The sequence below is a fragment of the Oreochromis aureus genome, linkage group 10, assembly GCF_013358895.1.
Source record: "Oreochromis aureus strain Israel breed Guangdong linkage group 10, ZZ_aureus, whole genome shotgun sequence".
Classification (NCBI taxonomy): domain Eukaryota; kingdom Metazoa; phylum Chordata; class Actinopteri; order Cichliformes; family Cichlidae; genus Oreochromis; species Oreochromis aureus.
The window spans coordinates 20,204,041-20,217,203 of NC_052951.1; the positions used below are offsets into that span (position 1 = coordinate 20,204,041).

The 13,163-nt window shown below is 40.0% G+C and overlaps 2 protein-coding genes across 2 annotated transcripts; both read left to right on the forward strand.

The window, feature by feature from the left end:
• Window positions 1-4,259: 4,259 nt before the first annotated feature.
• On the forward strand, window positions 4,260-6,416 carry LOC116319698 (E3 SUMO-protein ligase ZBED1-like). The gene is made up of 2 exons (XM_031739111.2): window positions 4,260-5,399; window positions 5,522-6,416. Exons 1-2 carry the CDS (start codon window positions 4,330-4,332, stop codon window positions 6,177-6,179), a joined length of 1,728 nt encoding a protein of 575 aa, XP_031594971.2. The 5' UTR covers window positions 4,260-4,329; the 3' UTR covers window positions 6,180-6,416.
• Window positions 6,417-8,436: 2,020 nt separating this feature from the next.
• Window positions 8,437-11,584, forward strand: LOC116319681 (calcitonin gene-related peptide-receptor component protein). The gene is made up of 6 exons (XM_031739089.2): window positions 8,437-8,578; window positions 9,606-9,642; window positions 9,744-9,842; window positions 9,933-10,027; window positions 10,145-10,202; window positions 11,220-11,584. The coding sequence occupies exons 1-6, from the start codon at window positions 8,571-8,573 to the stop codon at window positions 11,364-11,366; spliced, it is 444 nt and encodes a 147-aa protein (XP_031594949.2). The 5' UTR covers window positions 8,437-8,570; the 3' UTR covers window positions 11,367-11,584.
• The last annotated feature ends 1,579 nt before the right edge of the window (window positions 11,585-13,163 follow it).

The window sequence follows — 13,163 nt, forward strand, 5'->3', positions numbered from 1 at the left end:
CCTCTTACTGTGAGAGCCACCTCCAGGTTCGGTATGAAATTAGGACTTTTCAGAACCAGCGATCAGCAGTATATCAGTTAACCTCTGTGGTATGAAGGAACACAGAGGCCACGACACAGTGTCAGCTGTAGCAGAAAGGACTGAGAGGCAGAGAGAGCTCAGGCCAACATGACTCAGCATCCAACAGTGAAACCAGGACACACAGCAAGATAGAGAAATGCTTCAGCAGCACGTGAAGGCCATCAGTGTCTATATTGATAAAGCAGTGAGGGAAGCCTAGACAATCTTCAGCCAGCTGGTCCAACTCATGTAGAAGAAAAACTTCAGAAGAAGCCGCAGCAGGATATTACTGAGCTTAACTTACAATTGTATCGTAAACATTTTTTAGTTGAATAAATAAAATACTCTAGGAATACACTTTGTTAGTCAAACCCAGAGTATAATTAACTTTGGTTATCCTTTTCCAAATATCACTGAAGGCAACATTATCCAGATAGTGAAGAGTTCAGAGTTTGTTGCTGAAGGAATACCTTGTTTGCAATTGCATTCGACAGCAAGACATTTTGGTCAGTGTGTGAAGAAGCTTGTTGAGAGGAGAAATCTCAACATTTAATATTGCACTCAGTGGCCATAGGTGATCTTTGTTGACAGTGTTGCCTGATGGTATTTTTCACTAGAAAGTCCACAATGACTAAAATTTCTAATAGTTTCTGAAGCTGAAAGTAGCATTTTAAACAATTTAAATCTTAATTTAATTCAGTGTGTGAATGTGTGTGTGAATGGGTGGATGACTGAATGTAGTGTAAAGCGCTTTGGGGTCCATCGGGACTAAGTAAAAGCACTATACAAATACAGGCCATTTACCAGGCCATTTAATTTTAGGGAGTTTTTTCCAATCTACTTACTTTCTAAAAAATCTTGTGAGAAAAGGTTATTATAGAAAGAACAACAGGAACAAACACCAAAAGTTATAGCAACCCAAAAAAACCATACAGAATTTAGAATAATAAAGATGAATTGAGTAACAGTTGCATTCACACAATAATAATAGAATGAATTGAACAAAAAATATTGCTGAACAGACGTTTGTCAGAAAAAAACACACCTTGTCCAAGTCTGCCATGATGTTCTTAATTTTTTTGTCTGTTGTTAATCCTATGGAAGAATGGTTGTCCAAGGCCAATTTAAACTTAAGTGCCACAAAAACACAACCCTATATCAGTAGTCCTGTGTATATACAGTACAGTTACAAGTGACATTAGTAGCATGAGGACCTAGTTTGAATTTACAGACACTGTGTATTTAGAGTAATATAACATCATCAGAATGAATCAACTGTAGTTTTTTTAAGTCTACAAACAGAAACTGTTACATTTCCAAAACACCATGTGCCAAAAGATTCCTAGAATTACGATTAAATAAATAACAATTCTGGAAATGATCTTGGCTCTTGGTGGTGGAACACGGCACCAGTACTTTATCCTATGAAGAACAGTGTCAACAAGTAAGCCCAACTGGTCGATATATGTCGGGTGTTTTGGACTTGGAGAGGGCATTTAACCGCATCTCTTGGGGTTGTTTTGTAGTATGAGGCATCGTATCTGTTGTTACAAACTGGGCGTTAGTACATTTGCAGCGATTCACATTACCAGCAAAGTCAAATTCAATTGAGGTGGATATTGGACTCTGTTCATAGTTTTTGAACTGAACTTCTACGTACATACAGTGGTGTGAAAAAGTCTTTCAAATCATTAAACAAGTTAAAATATTAGACAAAGAAAACACAAGTGAAAAAGCTTGGATCTTGGAAAGAAATGGCACAACATAGAAGAGCCACCTACATGGGATAAGACTCAGAAGCTTAGCTTCCAGGTTAGGTAAAGTGAACAGAAGACATTTAAAGACAGCTGCTGATGAGTTCTACAAAAACAAGAAACAGTTTGTTAAAAACACTTGCAGGTGAATCACCACTGATTTATCAGTGACATCCATTTACTCAAGAATTACTGATAAGTGGATGACTGGAATATATAGTTTATAATTTCAATGGTGTACTGTATAAAATGGAAGTATATATGCCAGATTTGGTGTGAAGCTTGTGTGATTTTTAACAGGAACCTACTAAATTTTACAGTACTCATGCTATTTTACCAAACATTTGATGACTAGGTGTGCGGTTCCTGCTGTAAATTGATTCACTCTTAAGATTCAGAAATCTAAGTGATAAGAGGGCAGAAATGTGTGCACTCGCTTATTAACGTAAATCAATAGTTTCTAAATGCATGCTCAATCATCCAGGTAAGTTGGTTCTGTACCTGAGGCCTTGGAAACTGCCAAGCAAAGACTCACAGCCTTGGACAGCCACTTGAAGAGGTACACCAGAGAGATTGAAGGCAGGAGAATAAACTAGCTGTTCTCTACAGAACCAGCCAAGGTGTACTCTCACTGGCTAGGGAACAATATGAGAACAGCACCACCAAGGCTAGAGATGGAGCAATACTGGAAGAGCATATGGGAGAAGGATGCAACCCATAACGGCAATGCTCAGTGGCTAGTGGATCTGAGGGCAGACCACAGCAACCTCCCTAAACAGGGACCAGTAACCATCACAGTGGCAGACATCCAAGACAGGGTCTCCAGCATGAAGAGTTGGACAGCACCAGGCCCTGACATGGTGATGGCTAACCAACTGGACATAGTGGTGGTAGACAAACAGAAGAAGACAGTCGTAGTGATAGATGTAGCGGTTTCGAATGACAGCAACATCAGGAAGAAGGAACACGAGAAGCTCGAGAAATACCAACGGCTCAGAGAAGAGCTCAAGAAAATGTGGAGGGTGAAGGTAACAGTGGTCCCAGTGGTAATTGGAGCACTATGTGCAGTGACTCCCAAACTAGGTGAGTGGCAGTGATTGCCAAATGAAGCTTTCTGAAGCATTGAAGCTTGTTAAAAAGGGTTTATTACTCGAGGCCTTTCAATACAGTCCTCTCCTCAGAACTTAAGATCTGCGGACTCAGTGGTCACTTTTAAAAAAACACCTAAAAACACATCTTTATAGAATTGCATTTTGTTAACTTTTGTCTGTTTTTGTTTGATACTTTGTGAAGCACTTTGTGATCTTTTTATCTAGAAATGTGCTATATAAATAAAATTTTATTTACTTACTTACTCTGGTGACATCTGGTGGCCAAAAATATGACAAGCAGCTTGAATCTACAAAATAAAACGAACTGCTTCATCATGACTACCGACTCCACAGAGTGGAGTTCACAATTCTGTCTGATATTGGGCCACCATTGTGTTGCTTTGAACATGTATTTTGGGGGACATGTGTCATGGTGGTATTTGCTGGTGACTTCTTGATGTTGGTAAATACAATAGATGAAAAATAATTGTAATAATGTACAACACATTATGGAGTATGCTTGTGCTGTGAGTTCCTCTCTCCATGTACTTCTGCAATTAATCACTGGACAGCTGGACGAGTATGTTTATAAATAATATGATATTAGGCCCAATTGTCTTATAGTTGTTTATGAGGGGTGGGGGGTGTAAAATTGATTGTGAACAGGAAAAGGAAAATGCTTATGAACTTGTAAAGCAAAAACGTGATGCCTTTAAAGTAGCGTTTTTTTCATTATTATTTAACAAGAGAATTTGTTTCACTGTGTGATGACCGAGTCTGTTTCTCTTTTTTTGTCTTGCCCAAAACAAAATCCTCTCGCATGGAACAGAAGAGGCTGGAGTCCACAGAAACTGCAATGCATGTTGGTTAGATTCAGTTATACGGTCTTCCTGGGTCCCACAGACTATCACCTAAGAAGAATAAACAAATTAAATTGCTGCACATTTTGTAGAATAACATTTTAAGATTATTTTTATTTGATTATTTTAAATTTAAAGAGTCAAATGGAAGTCTTTCTAAAGTTATTTAACGATATTTATATTATGAAAAGCAGATTTTGGTTTTGTTAAGACATTTTAACCTTTTCACGTTTTCAGATCAAATAAGCACACAGAAAACATAAGCGAAAAACAAGAAGAGAAAGCTGACAAACCCGCCCGATTGACTAAAATCAATTAAAAATACTCCCACGCGACAGAACCTCCTCTCTTCCTTGCTGGCTCGATATCTCTGAATAAAATGATCAGTGGTTTGCTATCTCACAACCAAAACACTCCACAAATCCCGCGAATCATATCAGTTATGAAGCTTCGGACGTCACTGATCACGTGACTCTGACCAAACGAATCAAGCCTCGAGAACCAGTGTGTTGTGGACGCACCGGTGAGCTTCAGCTTCAAGCGAGCCATCACTAGTGAGCAGAAATGGACAAAGAAGGGCGTATTTTGAACGGCAAGTTCAATTTTAAAGCAATGCCAGATGGATCTCTTGACAAGACCAAAGTAATTTGTATTTACTGTCGATGTGAACTGCGTTATCACCGTAGCACGTCCAGTCTCAAATACCATTTGCTAGCCAAGCACACAGCTGAAGCAGAGAATCTCCCTCGCCAAATGCAGACCATGCTGGATAGCTTTCAAAGGAGACGTATGGACAATTCCACAACCAACAAACTTTCAACAGCCATAGCAAAATGGGTGGCTACAGCTTGGAGGCCGATTGACATTGTGGAGGATGAGGGGCTACTTGAAATAATTCGCATAGCGTCCAACGACTGCAGGTATGAATTGCCCTCGAGAGCCACCACTGTAGCCAAGATCCACAACTTATATGAAGATGAGAAAGCCAAAGTCGTGGAGGCTTTGGGGCAGACCAATACGGTTGCACTCACTGGAGACTATTGGACTTTTCGAAGTAATCACAGTTACCTTGGAATAACAGCACATTATTTTTCACCACAGTGGGAACTTCAGTCGCACGCTCTGACTGTTATGGAGACAGAGGAGCAGCACTTTGCCGACACGTGCGCCGAGCAATTTCTGCAGGTAGCTAGACAGTGGGGAATTGAACATAAAGTCAGCACGCTGACCACTGACGGTGCATGCAACATGGTTGCAGCGGCCAGTCAGCTACCTGTAGAGCATATGCCTTGCATCGCACACAGCCTCCATCGAGCCATCACAGTTTCTCTACAGAACAGTCCATTTAACAGCGCATTGGCAAAATGCAGAAAGGTCATAGGCCATTTCAACCATAGCCCACCGAACGCACTGGAGCTCGAACAACAGCAAATTGCACATTTTCATAAAAAAGAGTCACTTACACAGGACGCATCAACGAAATGGAACAGTACCCTGGAGATGATCAAGCAAGTTCTAAGAAATCAAGAACCACTGAGAGATGCACTGGCACTACATCCAACCAGTGTCACAATGCCAACAACAGCTGAAGTGGAGAAACTGAAGAAGCTGGAGACGGTTCTTGAACACTGCAGGTAATTTATTAATACTTATTCTTACCACTTCTGACATAGGAGAATGTGTGTATAAAGGATTTTGACCTTTTGTGATTGAATGTAACAAATTCTTAATGACGTATGTTTCTCTATTACTGCAGGTATATAACTGAACTTTTGGGAGGGGAGAAGTTTGTTTCCTGCTCAGTGGTGCTGCCAGCTTTGTGTCACCTGTCGCGAGTGATGGAGGTCTCTGAGTATGACCCAGCTTACATGGTTAAATTCAAGGAGACCTTTAAAGCAGAAATGGAGAAGCACAAGGAAAAAACTAACATCATGTGGCTCAGGGTTGCAACAGCACTGGATCCTAGGTTTAAGGGTCTTAAGTGTCTAAGCAGACCTGACAGGGCTGAGGTGTGGCGCTTGATCAGTGCGTTGCTCAGGGAGAGGCAGAAGCCTGCACAGCCTGAACAACCAGCAACATATGAGCCATCTAAGAAAAGATCAGCTCTCATGTTTGCCTCAGAGTCTTCATCTGATGAAGAGGAGGACTATATTGAGAAATGTGTGGAGCGATACAGGGCAGAGCCAACTATTGACATAGAGGACTGTCCCCAGAAATGGTGGTCCAAGCATGAAGGGGCACACAGTGAGATGGCCTACCTTGCACGCATGTACTTGGCAACACCTGCCACATCCATACCATGTGAGAGGTTATTTTCACTTTCTGGGCATGTTTTTCAGAACAAGCGAGCTGCCCTGTCATCTGAAAATGTTAAAATGCATGTCTGTTTGAGCAATTGGGTTAGTGCAAAGTAATAGTATGTTCTAGGGTTGTTGTTTTTTTCTTTGTTTCTCCTATGTGCTGTTTCCATGTTCATGATTTATTAGGAAAAAAGGAGGAAGAAGCTTGGGTTGCTCAGCCTCTGCTTAAAAAAACAACAACTGAAGAGCAAAAAGAAGTATAGCCAAATTGTTTTATTCATACCCTAACTGCACTCCTTGTTTTGATCCCACTCTAATGGTAAATTAAACAGTTACATTGTGTGGGAGTATATGATTCCATCCATCCATTCGCTTCCGCTTATCCTTTCCAGGGTCGCGTGGGGCGCTGGAGCCTATCCCAGCTGTCATAGGGCGAGAGGCGGGGTACACCCTGGACAGGTCGCCAGTCTGTCGCAGGGCTAACACACAGGGACAGACAACCATTCACGCTCACATTCACACCTAGTGACAATTTGGATTATCCAATTAACCTATCCTCTCAAGCTGCATGTCTTTGGACGGTGGGAGGAAGCCGGAGTACCCGGAGGGAACCCACGTAAACACGGGGAGAACATGCAAACTCCACACAGAAAGACCCCGGCCTGATGGTGGAATTGAACTCAGGACCTTCTTGCTGTGCGGCAACAGTGCTAGCCACCGTGCTGCCTAGTATATGATTCCTTTTGGCATAATTTTGAGTATTCAGTACCTTCGAGGCTTTGCTGAGCAGTATTCTGGACTTCTCATTGTATTTTTCATTGTTTTGAATTGTTGCGATTAAAAATAAACACATATTTGCATAAAGCAAGTATAGTAGTTTGTCCACTCCCATACTGTTGAGGGTATTAGAAACATGAAGAGTATCCTAAAGTTCCTTTAAAACAGATTAAAAAAAAAACTGATTAATTTGCAATTTATCATGAGTATTTAGTCGCGATAATTTAATCGACTGACACTTATTTATATAGATATACATATATATATATATATATATATATATATATAGAGAGAGAGAGAGAGAGAGAGAGATCCACGACACAGGTGAAGATATTGTAGGTGCAGTGAATGCTTAAATTGTACTGATTAGAATATACTGGGCATTTAATGCTAAGATTCAGCATACTATGTTTAGAAGCTGGGATTTGATGAGTCCATCATACATCCAACTTTTGAGTATTTACTTTCAAATTGCATTAATAAACACAGACATCATGTAAATAATAAAACTAAACATTGTTCTTGATCATCATTTATGTCCAGTTGAGAATGAATGTGTGCAGTCACATATTAAATTAAATGAAATCAAATCAGTAGTTTCATCTCCAGTCTTAGCAGAGGGCAATCATATAAGGAACGAGAGAACTGACAATTACTATTTTAATCACCTTGTCTCAGTTGTTTTAACTCTCAGTATCGTAAAGTAATGTGCTAACATCTGGACTGATGTGTTTACTGTCAGCATTTTAATCACGAGTTAAAAGGCTGTAGGTTGCAGCCATTGCTCTAACACTGTAGAAATGTAACAGGCCTCAGTCCTGATTCTAATAGTCTGAGCTGCTTCAAGCTTTATTTGTGAAGAGCACAGCAGCTTACAAAAACATAGCTAATTTGTGCTGTTGGGAAATATAGCTTTGATTGTTGAATCCATTTACATATTTCACTTTTTTAAATTGTTTTTATAAACGATTTTTAAGACCTGTTTTTAAAATTTGGAATTCGAAAATGTTTGTGGAAATCAGGCTTTTTTTGAAAATTACATTTTTTCGTGAAATTCATTTTTGATTTGAAGTATATTTTGACGGATATTTTTATTTAAAAATTGTTTTTATTTTAAATTAAATTTTTACATTATAATGTAATAATTTACTGATGTTTGGATAAATACAATGATTTTACAAATGCATCATTTTTTGTACAATTCATTATTTAAGCACAGAATTCTTTATTTCGACGCATGTGGCTCTTGTGGTCCCCCATAGAGTAGGAGTGATGCCCTGCAGAATAATCTCTGTCAGTCCAGAAAGGTGTCTGGAGTTACATTGTAGCCCCTCCTCCCAGACTTTCAGCAAGATCATGCTGAGACAGATGGCCATATCTCTACAGTCTTTAATCTGGATGTTAATGTTTTTGTAAGACTGCTGCTTCACATGTTCACATTAGGAATAAACAGCATTTATAAAATCATAAATAGTCTGAACAGCAGAGGGCAGCATAAAGCAAAACAGTGAAGGAATGGGAGATTTCAACAATTAAAGAAAAAAAAGATACAGATGATAGTTTTTTTATTTTTCATACAGTAACCTGATATCCCAGGTACTAGTATTTCCTTTACCAGGTTGGCCTCTGCCCTCCAACTTCCATCGAGGTCAACGAGCGGCGGAACGTTTAACGCGGACTAGCATTCCCACACGGACACATTTGTAACGGAGCGACGTGCCAGGCGAAATGGAAGTGTAAGACCGTTTTTAAGTTAAATGGATTTCATTTTTATATCTGCATAATTTTAACTGATATTTGTATAACGTTTTTTTCACCTGAGGCTAAACGCTGTGGTTAAAGGTGCAGAATCTGCCTCGCTGTCTTTTAGTTTCCGGTTCAGTTATTGGGACCCGTGTGAGGCTGTAGTCACATTTTCCAGTTAATCTGAAATAAACAATAAACAAATAAATAAAATAAACGCAGCAGAAAGTTAATGAGAACATACTAACAAGTGCATTTGTCAGCACATTACTGATCCAGATTGTTGTGCTTTGATCGAAAAAATTTTATTATTATTATTTATAAATTACACGTGAAAACAGATGCCAGGTTCTCTTACGCGAGGAGCTGTTTTCTTTTTGTGTGATGCATTATTTACTACTACTGCTACTACTACTAATAATAATGCTGAGATTTTGACACTTAGCACTAAACTGGTTCGTTTGAACAAATGATCTTAGTATATTAATAGTTGCAATTCCATTGCTATGGTAGCCCATTGTCCATATTTTATATTGTTTACAAATGTGCTACACAAATACTCTGTGGCCACTTTTTTAGACACACTTGTTAATTTTATCAATGCAAATATCTAAAATCGGTAAATCAGATGGTTGCAACCCAGTATATTTAGGAAACCAAGAGCAACTCAAATAAGCACCAAAACATGTAGAAGAGCATCATGTGTTGAACTTTGAAGTAGACGAGTCACAGCAGCAGCAGAAGACCACATTGGGCGCCACTCCTGTCAACTAAAAACAGAAAACTAAGGCTACCGTTCATATAGGATAACCAAAATTAGACAACCGAAGACTGGAAAAATGTTGCTTGGTCTGATGAGTCTCGATTTCTGCTGTAATGTTTAGATGGTAGGGTCAGAATTTGGCATAAAAAACATGAAAGCCTGGATCTATTCTACCTTGTATAAACATTTAAACACCACAGCCTCCACTGAGATATGCTCAAAAACAAATGCTTACATGTGCTTTTTTTTATTCTCAGGAAAAATGCTAACGCTGCAATGCTCAGCAACTATGAGGTAAGGTCATATTTTCTCACTTTCTTCTTTATTTTCAGTGGTCAGTTCAAAGAATAACTAATCAGACCAATGGCACTTTTGTTTACCTGTGTGTTCCTCAGGTGTTCAAACTCCTCACAGACCTGAAGGAGCAGAGAAAGGATAGCGGGAAGCACAAACACAGCGCCGGGCAGCAGAACCTCAACACCATCATGTACGAGGTCAGAAAACGTCCTCTGCGTTTCTTCGTGCCTGTCATGTTTACCCATTTTCAAAAGCATGGCCACAGTTTGGTTTGTCCTTCCACACAGACGCTGAAGTACCTGTCGAAGACGCCCTGCAGCAGACAGAGCCCTGAGATCGTCAAGGAGTTTCTCACCACCATGGTGCCGCACAAACTCACAAAGTCAGTAGGATCAGGCCATCACAGAACCTTCCATCCTTGATGCTTTAAATAGAACTTTACAGACAGAATAAGATGCACAGCTCTTTTTAGATGTGAACTGTTTTTCCCCCCAAACAGGGCAGAAAAACTACAGCTACTGAACCACCGGCCTCTGACTGCAGTGGAAATCCAGCTTGTGAGTGTTTTTAAATTAAATTGAATCTCCATATCTACAGTATTTTCATTTCTTATTTATTAAATTGTTCTCATTTAATTAGAAATGACTCTGTACTCTCAGAGTGACTTAAAGAATAGGTGTGCTGGTATTCTGCTTTATACGCCCGAGCTGTAAAAGGCTGATGGAGTATTGTCTTAATCCTGCCGGGCAGGCGGGCGGCGTGGATACCTACATTTGTGAAGGCAATAATAAGCAAAGCAAATGCACCTTCAAATTGTTTAAATAATAAAAATGAACTGTGTGATGGCTCACTTAAGTAGGAATAGATGAGCCTGGCTTCCACAGACGGGACAGAAACACTGTTTTTTTGTTTTGTTTTTACTTAGGACTTCTAACCTAACCTTTTCTAATGGCCACTTTTAAGGCTCCATTATTGAAGAAAAAACAAAAATGATGTCAAACATGCAGATTTGTGGGTCATTTCAACTGTCAAAGTCTGTCAGTGGAGCTGTAAATCACAGATGAAAATAACATGTCCACCTTGCACATTAAAGTCAGTAGATGGGAGTTTCCCTGCAGCAGTCTGGCTCATTCAGACTGTGTAGAAATGTAGTTTGAGTTGTTCTTTGCCGACGCTAAATGTGCTGAAGAATGCACTGATAAAGTGACGCTGTTGAGTCTGAAAGTGAAGCTGTTGATGCAGAATTCACTGATTAGCTGTTCTGGTGCTTTTAATCTCATATCACATGGTGTTCATCAGCCTGTAGAGTTCAACAGTTTTCAGTAATCTGTAGATCTTTTACAGATCTCTTCCCAGTTTTATCTGGGCACTTCAGGGACTAGTTGCCCCTGTTGGACATTCAAGCATCGACACTTCCATGAAAGCTTGCAAACTGTATCTACTGATGAAAATCATGTGATATGATCAAAAGCTTCAGAACAAAGACATAAAGCAAAAACTAACTGAAAACAGAAGATGAAATCACATCAGGAGGCTTTAGTGTTGCACTGTCTGAAGTTTCTTTCTGTGTTCAGCTGGTAGAAGAGAGTGAAGAGCGACTATCAGAGGAGCAGATTGAGGAGCTTATCCACACGGTCACAGATGTCCTACCGGGAGACCCAGAGCAAGAAAACGCAGCTCCAGCAGACACAGAGATGGATGAAGGCGGCGAACAGTCATGACATCATGACGGGCCAGAACTGGAGATAACTGCAGAACTGGACTGTGATTATTTGCACGACTAATTGAACTATGCATGATGGGATACATGCTGCCCGACAGCTTGATAATTCACATCAAGTTGACCTGTTACATAAGCAGAAGAAGATATACTGATTGTTTCTCTATGTGCATTCATACTACATAGCTGCATTAAATCAAACAGGGTAGTGTGTCACAATTGGAATTATTGGACTCTGATTTCCAAAGCTGTAATGTTAGTCAGCTGTGCGATTAAACTTAAGCTGGTGCAGCATAAATGTAAGATCAAACAGTATGATTAGACTGGCTGTGTAATAACGAAGAACAATATAAGCCAGGAGGTCGTCACTCACAGTTTGCGAAGCAATGATTTTAAAACATGGTGACACTTTATTTTGCCCTTTGCATTACAAAGAGATGTAACAGCTGAAATAAGCAGCAGTTGTTTGTCATTTTGGATCACACAGAAAAGTTACAGCCACTATGTCTGCTTTCAGGTATGGCTGCAGGGCTTACCCTGAGTGTAGTTGTCAGTACTGCGGGACATGTTTCACAGAGATGTGTTTCTGTAACCGTGCAGAGGTTACACGGGATATAAACTACAGGTTTGCAGCACAAACTCTTTAACCACAGGCCCTGGATCAACTCCAGTTTTTTTTTACTTTCGTGTTGTAGTAGAGGAAGGATGTGCTGGTTAGACTCATGTAAATTTCTGCTTTTGGGCTTCCTGTTGACATATCACATCAGTTTCCTGTGCTTGCCAAGTACCTCGCTGAGGCGGGAGACCTAAGTGAAGTGAACACTGATTTTTTGGACAGCACATCTGAGCGCACCAAGCCCCCCATCCCAGCCAAATTGGTCATGCTTGTAAATGTAAACAGGAGGAACACTTTATTAATTTCTATATAACAATGACAGTTATTGCTGTTACTTTCATTCTTACGACAATGAACTACCAAATCTGACAGTTTTACTGTACTATTAATTTTGTTCTGCAGTCAAGACTGGTAAGAACACAGTAAAAGTGGAAGTAGGCAACATATCTTTGGCATCATTGGGGGAAAAGATTGACATATTATTGTAATCAAAGTGTTCCATGAGTGGACTACGCTTGTGTGAGGGGATTTTTTTTTTTTTCAGATTTAGATAGGGGAGAAGTAAAAAGGGGAAAAAGTCTACATATGAAATAGGATGTGGTGTTAAAATGAGTCACAGTGCATTTACAAAAACAGGCATGTGCTTTAGACTCAGTATTTACTTGGCAATGTGATTTTAATTCTTCACGGCATCCCTCGGAGATGCCATGTCCACATTGACATGACAGCATCACACAGTTGCTGCAGATTGCACATAGATGCACATCCATGATGAGAATCTCCTGCTCCACCAGACCCCAAAGGTGCTCTACTGGATTGAGATCTGGTGAGTCTGGAGGCCATTTGAGTGCAGTGATCTCAGTGTTGTGTTCATGAAACTGATCAAGTGTAGTTCCAATTTTCTGTTGCTCAGTTTTGGTGAGCCTCAGTTTCCTGTTCTAAGATGACAGTGAATGGCACCCAGTGTGGTCTTCTGCTACTGTAGGCCTTCTGCTTCAAGATTTGGTTGCGCTTTCAGAGATGCTCTTCTGCATAGCTTTGTTCTTATGTGTCCTCAAAGCAGTCAGGCCATTTTCCTCAGACATTAACAGGGCATTTTTGCACAGAGAACTGCTGCTCGCTGGATATTTCCTCTTTTTTCGGACCATTTTCTGTAAACCCTAAAGATGCTTGTGTGGGGAA

What these genes read in the sequence shown, in the direction of transcription:
- LOC116319698 (XM_031739111.2), top strand. Translation starts at nt 4,330, where the DNA reads ATGGACAAAGAAGGGCGTATTTTGAACGGCAAGTTCAATTTTAAAGCA. An exon ending in ACGGTTCTTGAACACTGCAG is followed by an intron (nt 5,400 to 5,521) that starts GTAATTTATTAA and finishes CTATTACTGCAG; the next exon opens with GTATATAACTGAACTTTTGG.
- LOC116319681 (XM_031739089.2), top strand. An exon ending in CAATGCTCAGCAACTATGAG is followed by an intron (nt 9,643 to 9,743) that starts GTAAGGTCATAT and finishes TGTGTTCCTCAG; the next exon opens with GTGTTCAAACTCCTCACAGA. An exon ending in TCAACACCATCATGTACGAG is followed by an intron (nt 9,843 to 9,932) that starts GTCAGAAAACGT and finishes CCTTCCACACAG; the next exon opens with ACGCTGAAGTACCTGTCGAA.